Consider the following 13,233-nt stretch of genomic DNA (forward strand, 5'->3'; position numbering starts at 1 on the left):
ATATAATTGTATAGATATGTTTGTATATGTGGCTCACACAATTTCCTTTTTATTTTATAATAAAATCAGCTCTTTTCTCAATAAGAAAAAAAAGGTATATTTTTACAGTTTATAGAGCCTGTTTCAAGCTTTTTTTTAAATATTTAGATTTATTATCTAATATGTATGTAGTTTGTAATATTTACTTACATGTAATAACTGATAAAGCTAAGTTTGAAATTCTGTTCGTTACATTTACAGTAGTTTTTCTTTTTCTTTTTTATTAATTTTGATAAGCTGGATACAGTGATATTTTGTATTGACAAAATAATGTAGATTATTAATGATTTTTCTGTTTTCATCATATGAATTATGTTATTGTATAGGAGTTGAGTGAGGAGAGATTGGTAAAGTTGACGAAGACTTTCTAGAGTCTGTTTAATGTAAGATATGTTCTATGTTACTGGGTAAATGAAAGGTACATTGCTTGGACTAAAACATCAGGTCAATACTTAATTAAATATTTTGTCGCTCGTTATTTTTAAACCTAAATTACTCTTCTATTGAGTAAAATAGAAATGGAGCATTCCTTGATATTGCTGGTATTTTTTTTTTCAGAATGTTTTCCATCTCTGTATTGTTATGGCATGTTGAGGTTGTTTCTTCTTTACAAAAAGAAAACAAAAACATAAAGATGAATGTGAATCTGGAAATGCATCCTTCATTCGCAGTATTGGTAATGCCACCAGTACTGCAAGTCCAGTATCAGAAAGGTTTAAGCAATTTTTATGAACCCCATGAAAAAATTTACCTTAAGAAACTAAGAAAAAAAGGGTCCTTTCAGCTGTACAGAATTACAATTTCTACCTAGTTATATTATGATTAATAGAATAATGATATTTAATTGTACATATAGTTTAGAATCAAAATAATTTCTTTCCTACTAATTCACAAATCACATTTCATAGTTCTCTGTTGTGTTAAATGACAACATTTTGTTTGAAGGAATCAAGTATTTAAGATACTGGTCTACTTTCAGACAATCTGAACGGTACTGTACTTTAAGATCTAAGAAAATTGTAAAAATGTGTATGATGAAAGATTGGGGCTATGGCACTACAATGATATTAGGCAATTTATACAAAATATTTTCCAAAGATTGTTAATATTCATTTGGTTCTGAATTTCCAGGCAGAAATTGAAGACAGACCACCAGATGTTAAGATTTTGTTTCTGAAAAATTATATAGATATTTGAAAGTTTTTATAATTAACAGCTTCATTCTGTCTTTGTGTTCAATTTCTGTGAACTAAAAGAATCTGTTTTATTATGGACAATTGATTCATGAAAAGCTTTAGAATAATCCTAGGCATTACCAGTTAAAACAAGTCAACTAAGGTTGAAATATTGTCTATTGAAGATTAGATCTGATTGTATAAACAAGTATTATATAGGTATATTTATTTTTTATTTTTTAACAATCCTTTGTAAGGCTAATTTATTGTCATTTATTTGAGGATAATATAAACATCAGAGTTTTTAATATAATCCTCTTTGGTGTAAGTAACTTAATTATATTGATTGAAGTTACTTTGACACAGGGTTTCAGATATGGTATGCAGAATATGTAATAAGCTAAGTATGAAAATGGACCTTATGTAATCTCTGTCAAGGAAATTTTTTCAAAAAGTTGGATGTGGCATTCCTCATTCTCACACTAATATTTTCAATCAAAAGCTAGGTACGTATGTTAAGAATTTGCTAAAAGGCACTGGTCACAAATAAGCGTAAAAATATGAAAATACAACACTTTTCTGTGTTTGGAATAGTTAATCCCGAAATAAATGTTTATAACCGGATATAATTCTATTTGTAAAATATTACGTTAAGTGATCTTTATGTCTGTGGCATGTTGTTTTAAGATGAGTTTTTTTTTAATATGATTTAAATAAGGGATTCCCAAGATACTAGAATATTTGCTCATTACTTAGTGCTTTATGAATTTGTGGCCAATATAATTAGAGAAGACATACAATATTGTAGATCAGTTTTGTTTTGTTTAATTCAGATTAGTACCTTAGTTTCCTTTGCTTTTAGTGCAGTTCTAAATAGTTAATGAGAAATGATTTTAGTAGTATGTTCTTGCTTAAAAATTTCACATGGACATAATTGAACTGTAGATATTTGTGATGTTCTGTCTCGGTGCTTTTTGTATTATAGATGTTAATCACTTAAAATATTTCAATGTAATATAAATACATCTTTCTTGCTATTAAAATGACTCAAAATTGTACTTTGTTCTTTTTTTTTAATTCAAATCTGGTGTTATTCTGTCACAATCTGCCAACAACATGGACACAATTGGACTATACTATAGTACAAAATGAAATGAAATGAAATGAATGGAGTTTTACGTCCTACTTTTCTGCACCATGTGGGCTAATGAAGACGGGCAATGCCATGCAGGGTGCAATGAGAGAAATTTTGCCAGGACAAGCGGCATTAGCCTGCTCTTTTTCGATTTCCAACTGTCGAGGGATCTTTAACGTGCACAGCCTGTAGCACACGGGGCCTCGGTTTATTGTCCCATCTGAACTATACTGTAGTACAAGGAGGGATAAAAAATGTTCGCTAAAGAATAAGCTTGCTTACTTTCTAATCTCAAGAAAAAGAAACATTTGACATAAAAAAGTTGAATTTAATGCTAAATATACAAGAAAGATGATTCCGTTGACTTGAATGAATCAGATGAACAGGATATAGTTCACTCTCAATATACTGCATCCCAATGAAGGTTAGCTCACACAACATTTTATAGTTACTAATGAGCAATATCTTTAAGACACTAAATCTATAACATTTCTCCTGTTATAAAAGTCATGGATATTTACACTTATTATACATACACTTCCTAAATGGCATCCAATTTCATCAATGAACAACGGAATTTAATGGTTCAGCTTTGATATTTTGAAAGTCCAGTCCCTGATCTGTATCATCATCTATTTCACCAATAACAGCTCTAAAATAAATAAAACATATTGCTTTACATTTTTGCTTATATAACATTAATGACACATCTTAATCACATAATTGTGAAAATAAATGCTTTAATGTTTTTCATTGAAAACTAAACTTTTTGTATTGGTATCTTAAGTTTTATTAGCGATATTGTTTGACCAACCTCAAGACTGTGATAATAATTACATTGTATTTCATACAGTTGATAAGGTTGCTTTCAGTTAATTAGCAAATTGAAAAATTATGCTTGACATTGACATTTTAAACAAAATTTAATGAAAGAAAACATGTGGATTAGATCAACTGACTTACATGTTATCTCCTCTGATTATATATAAACCTAAAATAACTTGTTCTACACCTTGACCACCACTATAAACTCTTTCATGACTTTCATCTAATATCAAATTAATGGTCTGATCAAAACCCTTTAATGTTCCCTGAAATCCAAAAACCATACAATTAAATACAGCTTACTGCTTAAACTCACATCATCCTCATCCAAATACATACAGCCTTTCATAAAAAAAAAAAAGTATATTAATATGTAATGAAGAATAAAAATAGGGTTTGTCATTAATAAAACGATCCCTAACATCATGTCAGTCATGACTTTAAATGCTTTCTCTGTGCACTGCTCATTAACAACTAGTTTTAATTTTAAAAGTAGATTTCTCATACCACAATAATTCTTCCATCTGAAGTTACAACTGAAACCATTTCTAAATTTTGAGTTGAGGAAAACTTTGAGAATTTCCTAGGCATTAGAAAGTTTACAGATTGATAAAAAAACCCAGGGAATCTATCGATACCAGAACTCACTGTCCAACTCTAGAGGAGTACTGTTTAAATTTAATAATATTTTTCATGTTCCTATGAATTAAAATATTAGCTCCAAATAAGTGGGCCATGGTATTCTAAGAACTCAGCTTTCAGCAAAGTCCCAGTTTGTTATCGAAATGTCAATTCTTTTTTTTTTTTTTTTTTTTTTTTTTTTGAAATTTCCACAGGGCACACAGCCCAGGCTTCAATAGCTACATCAACATTTCTACATGTGTAAACCTTCTGCAGTGGCAACGTTTTTAATGAATATGAATTGGAACATTTTTGCAAAACCTTGAGTGCCACAGTGCAAAAACTCGTAAATTGGCTCTGGAAGGCGCATTTTTGCATCGATTTTCTTCGGGTTTTCATTTTTAAAATCTGGCTGTAGTTTCTGATCAGATAGCACTTGAAAAATTACGAAATTCGAAAATTTGTCGCAAACTTTTTTCGATTGAATTTTGCAATTTTTTTGCAACTTTTTTGTTTTTGCATCGATTGATCTGAAATTTAAAATGCAAAGAGACATCAATAAAGTCAATGATATGATACAGTCAGAGTTTTGACGTCACTTCCGGTTTTGAAGGTGGAATCAATTGAAAGTACAATCTACTTCCGGTCGAATAACTTCCGGTGTAAATGAAATAGGTCAACAGAATATATGCAGGTCGTAAGTAAATGCTAATACAAAAAAACGAAGAATGTAAAATCCAGACTGAAAGTAATACTTTGGCCGCCATCTTGATTTTCTAATTTTTCTTAAAATAGAAATAAGTCCTTAGGGATAAACTAAATCTGCATAAATTTGGTGTCGATGTAATCTGCTGTCTAATGTTCACAAAACGTTGCGAGCCGATTTTTGAATTTTGTTTTTGCAATTTCGCAACTTCCAGTTGAATTTTTTCAAAGTTTGAAAGCATATTTCTCCTGACCTTGACCTTTGTTGACCTTGACCTTCATACGGTCAAAGGTCATTGACCTTGGCTATCATTTGATACTTTGACCTCCGACATGTACTTCCGGTTTAATAGCTATCCGTAAAAAGCCAAATTCGCAACTTTGGACTGCTCTAGCACGTGACCTAATTAACCTAGAGGGTAAATTTTTTAGGTTTCCTAATGTGCTTCTCATGCACTTTACATAGATATATAACAATCGTTTTTTTAAAGCGAAATTGAAATTCGTGATTTTTTCAAATTTGAGTTTTTTTTTTTACAATATTTGCGACTTTTTGAGCCTGGTGTATGTATATCTTATGATCTATTTGATGTAGAACCTTGATATTTGGAATATAACTAGACACTTCGAATATGAATTAACCTATGACAAAAAAATTGGTCTGGGCGTGGCACATCCGGGTTGAATTACTAATTGTTTACATTTTGGGGCTGGGGCATAACTCGCATAGGATACGTTTGTTAAAAAGGGGACTTTGCACACAATAACCTCATCCTTTTGGCCAGTTTGTGTTAACAGCTCAGTTGTTTCAGCTTTATAGTTCCAAAAAAGGAACTGGTTTTAACATTTGCATATTTTCATTTTTCGATTTTGACCTTTGTTGACATTTGTTGACCTATATCTTTTGACCTGAATAATGTAGAAGCTTGAAATTTAAAACACACATAACAATTTGAATATCAATTACTCTATGCAAAAAAAATTAAGATGGGCGTGGCACATCTGGGTTATATTACTCATTACTGACATTTTTGGCCAGGAGCATAACTCGCAAAGTATACGTTTGTTCAAAATGGAACTTTGCATACAATTATCTCATGTTTTAAGCCACTTTGTCTTAGAAGTTCGGTTGTTTCCGCTTCATAGTTCAAAAAAAGGAACAGGTTTTGAAAATTCAAAATTTTCAATTTTTGACCTTGACCTTTGTTGACCTTGACCTTTGTAGGATAAAACGTCATTGGCATTGGCTATCTATTTATACTTTTATATTTGCTGTCCTATGTCAACTTCCGGTTTTATAGTCGTGTGCAATTAGAAAATTTGATGACGTATATCTCTTTATCTTGACCTTTTTAGACCTTCTCCTTTACAAGATCAAAGGTCATTGACCTTGGCTATCTGCTGAAACTTTCATTTGTGAGGTCTGACGTCTACTTCCGGTATTAAAATCTTCTAAAAAAAAATGTTCTTGCGCTTGACATAATTATCGTCGATGGTTGATTTTTTCAGGGTCTTTAGCAAATTGCTACATTTGCAAAGTCCCACTCTGTGCCACGAGTGGCTCTGGTTGTTTTTGGTTTGATAAATGCCTAGAGCTCTGATTTAAAAATCATTTTTTGGGATAAGATTTATGCACGTGAAAAACTCTACAAGTTCACTGGAAATCAATTAACCCATTATTTTCATACTATAATAATTGAAATACCAGCCTCTAATAATACTTTACTACGGTACTTTTTTAAAATAGCCAATAATCAAATTAACTTAAATTAACAGCATATTTTCATTTATAAAACAGATTTGCAAAGGCAGTGGTGTTACAGTCAGCATATACTGACTACTGAGAATCTTGGATTACCTTTGGATTGATGAAAATGTCAACCACTGAAAAAATTATTATTTGTGAACATGATTTTACAGAGATTTTCAGTCTGAAAAGTAGGTTATTTTCACATGAATTTTCCTTCTGGCAGGAAATTATGTCTATTTTAAATTCAAAATCACTAAACCTTATATTTCTACGAAGCCAAAGACATTCTAAGACAATACAATAAAGTTGAAAATTTAATTTTGAATGTTTATATGAAATGAGAGAAAAAAATTCACTTCAATTTCAAACTCAAAGCTCACACAGTAACTACTACCCTACTAATCTAAAGTACGGTAGTTTAGGGTAGGTAATTACTGTTCATCTTGAAAGCAAATCTTATAAATCTTATTGGCTAGGCAATGCTTCTTTTTTTAATTACAAAGGATACTGTTTATATAGCTTTCAATTGAAGAAGCCATTTTAGATTGATCAATTTCTTCGGCTCAGAACATCAAATTTGTTTTCCTTTCGTTTTAATATTGTTCTGAAAAGGGACCAGTTATTAACTACCTGTTGAATTTATCTCCCTCTCAAAATTTTTCGCACCTCAATCAACCGAAATTTGTCAAATATGTTTTTAATTCAATTAAAACAAAATAAACAAAAATAATTTAAAAAATGGAACTATTTTATATTGCAGATTATTTCTTTTTACTTATTTATACAAAAAGCTACTCATGACTGCAAGGCAAGATGGCTGCGCCCATGAAAAAGTGAAGGTGACTATCGTTACTTTATCAAATAAATCAAATTAATCTTCTTTCATGGATATTGCTATGAATGAAAGACTTGCTAACTTGGTTGATATACAGTGGTGTAACCAGAGAGTATATACTCTCTGGTGTAACCTATTTTCGTGCATATAAGGATTCAACACCGAATTTCATCAAATTTAAAAATACAGAATTTCTTTTTTATGTCTCAGATGTTTCCTCAGATATTCTACATTTTACCTTGCTTGAAACTACTAGATTCATCAGGCTAGCTGACATTGTACAAATAACCCATGTTTATCAAAACAAGCAAATGCGAAGGTCAAGCGATTTGCACCTGTAAATTATTTGCGGAGATGCACGAAATTAGGTTACTTTACTGTACTTCCTCATGTGAAAAGTTCATCAGCTGCTAAATTTGGTGTTGAATCCTTAAATGCACAAATATAGGTTACACCAGTGTAATTATTGGCCGTGGATATTCGCCACCCAGGTCCACGTCCATTTATTTGACTATTTGCCATCCGGGTGGCAGAAAAAATCTCTAAAAATTCATGAAATGTCAGCCTTTTTGATATAATTGTTTCTTTCAGTGACATATTAGTCAACTCTGAGTAATTTGTAATGGATTTTGTCAGGTTCAGACAAGATCGTGTTAATATAAATTGAATTTCTTGCAATGAAACGAAAGTAGAAATTCCGCCATTTTGTTTACACCAAATTAGCATACATCTCAAATGGTCCTGATAGTGTTGCTATGAAATTTAGCATCATACGTTTGTATAAGAAATCCGTAGAAAAAAAAAATGAAGTAAAATAAAGTTTTATGTCCTATTTCTGCACCTGTATGGGCTTCTGAGGATGGGCAAACGCCATGCAGTGTGCAATGAGTGAAATTTTGTCAGGACAGCGACATTAGCCTACTCTTATTTTCGATTTCCAACTGTTGGGGGATCTTTACGTAAGTAAAAAAAAGGTTGATGAAGATGTGTAAATGGTAAAAAAAAAGACAAAGCAGGCACGTGTCCAAATTGTGTCACATTTATCCTAGACGTATTTTCCAAGTAAGCCTCTCCGATCCCAAACATCGACAAGGGGAAATCGAGTTGAAAAATCCAAAGAATATCAATCCATGGTTGGAGCCATCGCGAATGTGTAAGTAATGTATGTGGGTGGTAAATACACTGCATTGGGGTGGGTGGAAATATGTATTTGAAGTAAGAAGGTTTAAGGTATAATAAGGCGTACGATAATCCACAATACTGACGAGTGGTAAGTAATGTGTACGGGTGGTAATAAGGCGTACGATAATAAACCATACTGACGGGTGGTAAGTAATGTGTAAGGGTGGTAATAAGGCGTACGGTAATACACAATACTGACGGGTGGTAAGTAATGTGTAAGGGTGGTAATAAGGCGTACGATAATAAACCATACTGACAGGTGGTAAGTAAATGTGCAAGGGTGGTAATAAGGCGTACGATAATAAACCATACTGACGGGTGGTAATAAGGCGTACGGTAATACACAATACTAACGGGTGGTAAGTAATGTGTAAGGGTGGTAAACAAGAATTGGGGATGGTAAACAAGAGCTGAAGGAAGTAAGTTCTTGTTAACCACCAACAATTCCTGTTTACCACCCCAGCTCTTGTTTACCATCCAAAATACTTGTTCCCGTTAACCACCCACAATTCTTATTTACCACCCTAAACTCTTGTCCACCATAAGCTCTTGTTCACGGTCCTAGTAGTTGTTCACTACCCTCGGTTTTTGTTTAACAAACCAAGCTCCTGTTCACCACCCTGGGTTCTTGGTAACCACCCTCAGCTCTTGTTCACCACCCTACCTGTTGTTCACCGCCATCATTTCTTGTATACCACCTTTAGTTTGTGTTTACCACCCCAACTCTTTGTTACCACCCTAGTTGTTTTTCATTAACCTAGCTGTTGTTTACCACCCTCGATACTTGTTTACCACCCTCAACACTTGTTTACCACTCATAATTCTTGTTTACCACACTCAGCTCTTGTTTCATTAACATAGCTGTTGTTCACCACCCCCAGGTCTTGTTCACCACCCACAATACTTGTGTAACACCGACAATTCGTGTTTATCACCCTAAGCTCTTGTTCACCTACTTAGTTGTTGTTCACCATCCCCAGCTCTTGTTTACCACCCTTAGCTTTTGTTCACCACCCTGGGTTATTTTTACCACCCTAGCTGTTGTTTACCACCCGTAGGTCTAGTTTAACAGCCACAATTCTTGTTTACCAACCTATTCTTGTTTACCACCGTCAGCTCTTGTTCGCTACCCTCGGTTTTTGTTTACCACCTTAAGCTCTTCTTCACCAGCCGAAGCTCTTGTTGTTGTTAACCACTCTCGAATTTTGTTAACCACTCTCGGCTCTCTTTTACCACCCTAGATGTTATTCATTAACCCAGCTCCCGTTTACTACCCAAAAATCTTATTTACTGTCCTCAGCTCTTGTTTACCACCCTCGGTCTTTCTTTACCACTCGTAGGTCTAGTTTACCACCCTCCGTTCCTGTTCACCACCCGCAGTTCTTGTTTACCACTTCCAGCGCTTGTTCACCAACCTCACATATTGTTTACCACCGACAATTCTTGTTAACCACCCTAAAGTCTTGTTAACCACCCTAAAGTCTTTTTTACCACCCTCAGCTTTTGCTCCAGCTTTCTTAAACTAATAGGGAATGTCGGGAATTCGCGTTTTTGGGAATCCGATTCTAAAAATCTTAAAAGGGTGGGATCTCCTACACACTATATAAAAAATCCTTAAATCCGCCGGAAAATGTCAAGAAAAAATGCTTCCGGGCCTCAAAAAAAAAAAAAAAAATGCAGAGCCACGCGAGGTTTGTAGGTGACATAAATATTGAGACTAAATTTCATAGAAATGATTCAAAAAAGTGGTGACCAAATTGACTTAACACCGGTTGACTATAAATAGCCATCCAATGGGACAGCGATTATCAATTATAAGTAGGTGTTATTTTCGTACATTTTCTTGAAAGGAATTGCAAATAAGCGTTTCTAATGAACTTAAAAAAACATTATAATGCATGTAACGCTATAGCCTTAACAGCTAATAATGTCAGTCTTCAGAGAAATTAAAGTTTTAAAAACGGGTGGCAAAAAAAAATGAGGGTGGCGAATAAATGTTTGCCACCCGGGTTGGCGAATATCCTCTGCCGTAATTATTATTGTCTATTCCCATAGAATTACTTCCAGCCTCCATAATAGCTATTTTGAAAGTTGGTGTAGAGACAGAAAAACTAGTCTCAGTTTTATGGAAATTTAAATGACAGTATACAATTTGAATTTTGACTTATTTTCTTTTTAACTTATTAGATAAAGTTATAGATAAATCGAACTATGTTATTTCAACCAAAAGAAAGATTATATAAGTTCATTTAAGAAAGATATATGTACGGTATTGAGTAGGTAGCCTACCTGTGAAAGTGATAAAATAGTTATGGCAGCATCTATGATTAATAATTTGGTTAAAAGTTTTGGGTTATTAAAGATTGAAAATCCATGTGTGGTTACTCAAAGGTGAGTTATTCTGGGGTTTGAATTTTGAAATGATATTTCACTATTTGTGATAGTGATCAAGGACCAATTGTTTATGGAATAACAGAAACTTTCAAGCAGGAAATAGGAATGGAACCATTGGAAGCAATAAGTGTTACTGAAAAATCAACTCATATTTCTTATATTATGTTTATATATTTCATAGTCATATTTCTTCCTAGTGAAAAAGTAGAATGTGTCTTGAGTAAATCAAGTTTTTGAACTACAAATGTTGTATGTAATTATATGATGGATGTAATCAGTTGGATACACACTGCTTCAGTAACGTTCTTCCTTCAGTAACATTCTGCCTGCTTTAGTTTGTATTTTGTTTTATTAAGGTTCAAAGCATATGGTAGTAAATTTAAACAGTATAAGAGAGGTTCCAGGTTAACCCCACCTACTTCAACTATCAGTGTTAGATATGTTAACCCTCAAGTAAAAATAAAGAAATATTCGTTACATCCTGTTAGGTTACATAAAACTGGTGGAAGGGGACCTGATGGTAAGAATGGTTTTAGTTGAAACTTTGCAACATGTATAGCAGGGTGTGGCCGGTCTGTGGCAGGGTGATACTTGATCAGGTGTAAGCTTCACAATGTATTTTCAGACGTTGCTTACAGATTTAATAATGAATTAATTGTGTATTGAAGAAAATATGGTTGCCATTGTTTGTAACTAATTGTAGGTGCTATTGCTGTTCATGGTCATGGTGGAGGACATAAACAACGTTTAAGACAAATTGATTTTAAGAGACATGGTAAAGAAGATGGTAGTACATTAGTAGAGAAAGTATTAGCTGTGAGATATGATCCATGTCGTACAGCTGATATTGCTGTTGTGGCATGTGGAGAGAAAGCTCGATATATTCTTGCTTCGGAAAATATGAAGGCAGGAGACCTTATTGAATCAACTAATAAACTATCTGGTGTTATAGGTATATCAAATATTTCAAATATCATTATTTTATTTTAAAAAAACCTTCAATTTGTAATTGATCACATTTTGAATGTTGACAGTAACTCTTTGATACATTTTAACTCTTAGAAACCTTTTAACAATTTTTTTGATGAATTCACTTCTCTTCATACCAAGAAGGCAAAAGAACAAAATTTCCTGATAGTAAATCACCTCATTATAAAGAGAAAACCAATTTTTTTATGAATATATGTACCGTTTAAAACCAAGAAATAATATTGGTGTAAAATAATTAGCTATGTTTTCATTTCAGTCAAACCAGTAGATGGAAATGCTTATCCTGTTGGTGCCCTTCCTATTGGTACCATTGTTCATAATATAGAGAGATATGCTGGACTAGGTGGTAGAGTATCTCGTGCTGCAGGAAGTTGTGGACAAATCATAAGACAATTACCAGAACAGTCAATAATTGCCATGCCATCAAAACGTGAAATGGTAATATCAGTAAATTGTGTTGCTACTGTAGGTCGTGTATCTAATGTGGGTCAAGCTAAAAAACCTATTGGATCTGCAGGTAGAAATAGATGGTTTGGGAAACGTCCTAATAGTGGTTATTATCAGAAAAAAGATGGCTATCATGGAAGAAAAATCAACCCTCCAAAAAAACCTATTGAATATGATATTAAAAAACCTCGTGGTAAACCATCTGCTGTGTACAGACTTACATTTTAGAACATTTTTCTTTTTCCAATAGAAATATTCAGTCGCTTTTGCAACCATGATGCACAAAGGCAAAGTTAACATGTCAGTTTTTTTCCAGCTAAAAGTAAAATATAAAGCTGGTTTTATGAAAGATTAGTTGTACATCTGTCTTTTGGGTGTTGTATCTATGATATTTAAAGGTTGCTCACCTTTACATAGGGATGTTGAATGAATAAACATAATCCGTAATGTGTCGAGGAAAAAATTATTGACTTAATTTGCATTAGTGAAGAAGATGATAATCAAAATCAATAAATAGCCATATCTTTATATATTTCAAGAAAATGTTCATATCTTAAAGGTTACTTACAGTAAGCCTTGTTCAGTATTCTGAAACCCATGAGTTGTGTGTGTAAAATATATCTAAATTTTAAACATGCAAAATCAACATTTGAATAATTTGCATCCTATTAGACCTAGCAACTAAAGTTATGATCTCGCAATATCTGGTAGATTTCAGCATACACAATATGGTGTGAGTGCTCTATTAGTTGCATGTAAGTTGAGTTCGAAATCTATGATCACTATTCTTTGTTACAACCCAATACAAGTGATGATCACTATGGTGTCGTATCCGGGGTGGCTCAATGAGTTAGACATTTTCTTGCATGAAACCTTTGGATTTTTCAACCCAATTTCCCCCTGTCAGTGATGCAGGTAAGAGGGGCTGACATCGAAAAAGCATCTAGTCGTTCAGATGGGACAAAAACTGAGGCCTGTGTTCTACAAGCTTTGCAAATTAAAGATCTCGCGAAATGGAAATAAAAAAAAGCGGGCTAATGCAAGGCATTGCTCCGTCTTCATTAGCCCATATGGTGCAGAATAGTAGAACGTAATACTCCATTCATTTCATTTGAATTTCACAATGGTGTGAGGG

At 33.3% G+C, this 13,233-nt stretch overlaps 2 protein-coding genes across 2 annotated transcripts; one reads left to right on the forward strand and one right to left on the reverse strand.

The window, feature by feature from the left end:
- Positions 1-2,659: 2,659 nt before the first annotated feature.
- LOTGIDRAFT_186799 (hypothetical protein) lies at positions 2,660-6,843 on the reverse strand. Its single transcript, XM_009051660.1, has 4 exons — positions 6,759-6,843; positions 3,682-3,722; positions 3,313-3,440; positions 2,660-3,001 (listed from the first exon to the last, which is right to left on the reverse strand). Exons 1-4 carry the CDS (start codon positions 6,787-6,789, stop codon positions 2,911-2,913), a joined length of 291 nt encoding a protein of 96 aa, XP_009049908.1. The 5' UTR covers positions 6,790-6,843; the 3' UTR covers positions 2,660-2,910.
- A 232-nt stretch (positions 6,844-7,075) lies between these two features.
- Positions 7,076-12,736, forward strand: LOTGIDRAFT_213398 (hypothetical protein). Its single transcript, XM_009051661.1, has 5 exons — positions 7,076-7,089; positions 10,455-10,658; positions 11,018-11,181; positions 11,365-11,613; positions 11,908-12,736. The coding sequence occupies exons 2-5, from the start codon at positions 10,579-10,581 to the stop codon at positions 12,324-12,326; spliced, it is 912 nt and encodes a 303-aa protein (XP_009049909.1). The 5' UTR covers positions 7,076-7,089; positions 10,455-10,578; the 3' UTR covers positions 12,327-12,736.
- Positions 12,737-13,233: the final 497 nt, after the last annotated feature.

The sequence above is a fragment of the Lottia gigantea genome (assembly GCF_000327385.1).
Source record: "Lottia gigantea unplaced genomic scaffold LOTGIsca_17, whole genome shotgun sequence".
NCBI classification, from domain to species: Eukaryota; Metazoa; Mollusca; class Gastropoda; family Lottiidae; genus Lottia; species Lottia gigantea.

What these genes read in the sequence shown, in the direction of transcription:
- LOTGIDRAFT_186799 (XM_009051660.1), bottom strand. Translation starts at nt 6,789, where the DNA reads ATGGCTTCTTCAATTGAAAGCTATATAAACA. An exon ending in AATTGAAAGCTATATAAACA is followed by an intron (nt 3,723 to 6,758) that starts GTATCCTTTGTA and finishes CTCAAAATTTAG; the next exon opens with AAATGGTTTCAGTTGTAACT. An exon ending in CAGATGGAAGAATTATTGTG is followed by an intron (nt 3,441 to 3,681) that starts GTATGAGAAATC and finishes TTTGGATTTCAG; the next exon opens with GGAACATTAAAGGGTTTTGA.
- LOTGIDRAFT_213398 (XM_009051661.1), top strand. Translation starts at nt 10,579, where the DNA reads ATGGCAGCATCTATGATTAATAATTTGGTTAAAAGTTTTGGGTTATTA. An exon ending in CCATGTGTGGTTACTCAAAG is followed by an intron (nt 10,659 to 11,017) that starts GTGAGTTATTCT and finishes TGTTTTATTAAG; the next exon opens with GTTCAAAGCATATGGTAGTA. An exon ending in TAAACTATCTGGTGTTATAG is followed by an intron (nt 11,614 to 11,907) that starts GTATATCAAATA and finishes TTTTCATTTCAG; the next exon opens with TCAAACCAGTAGATGGAAAT.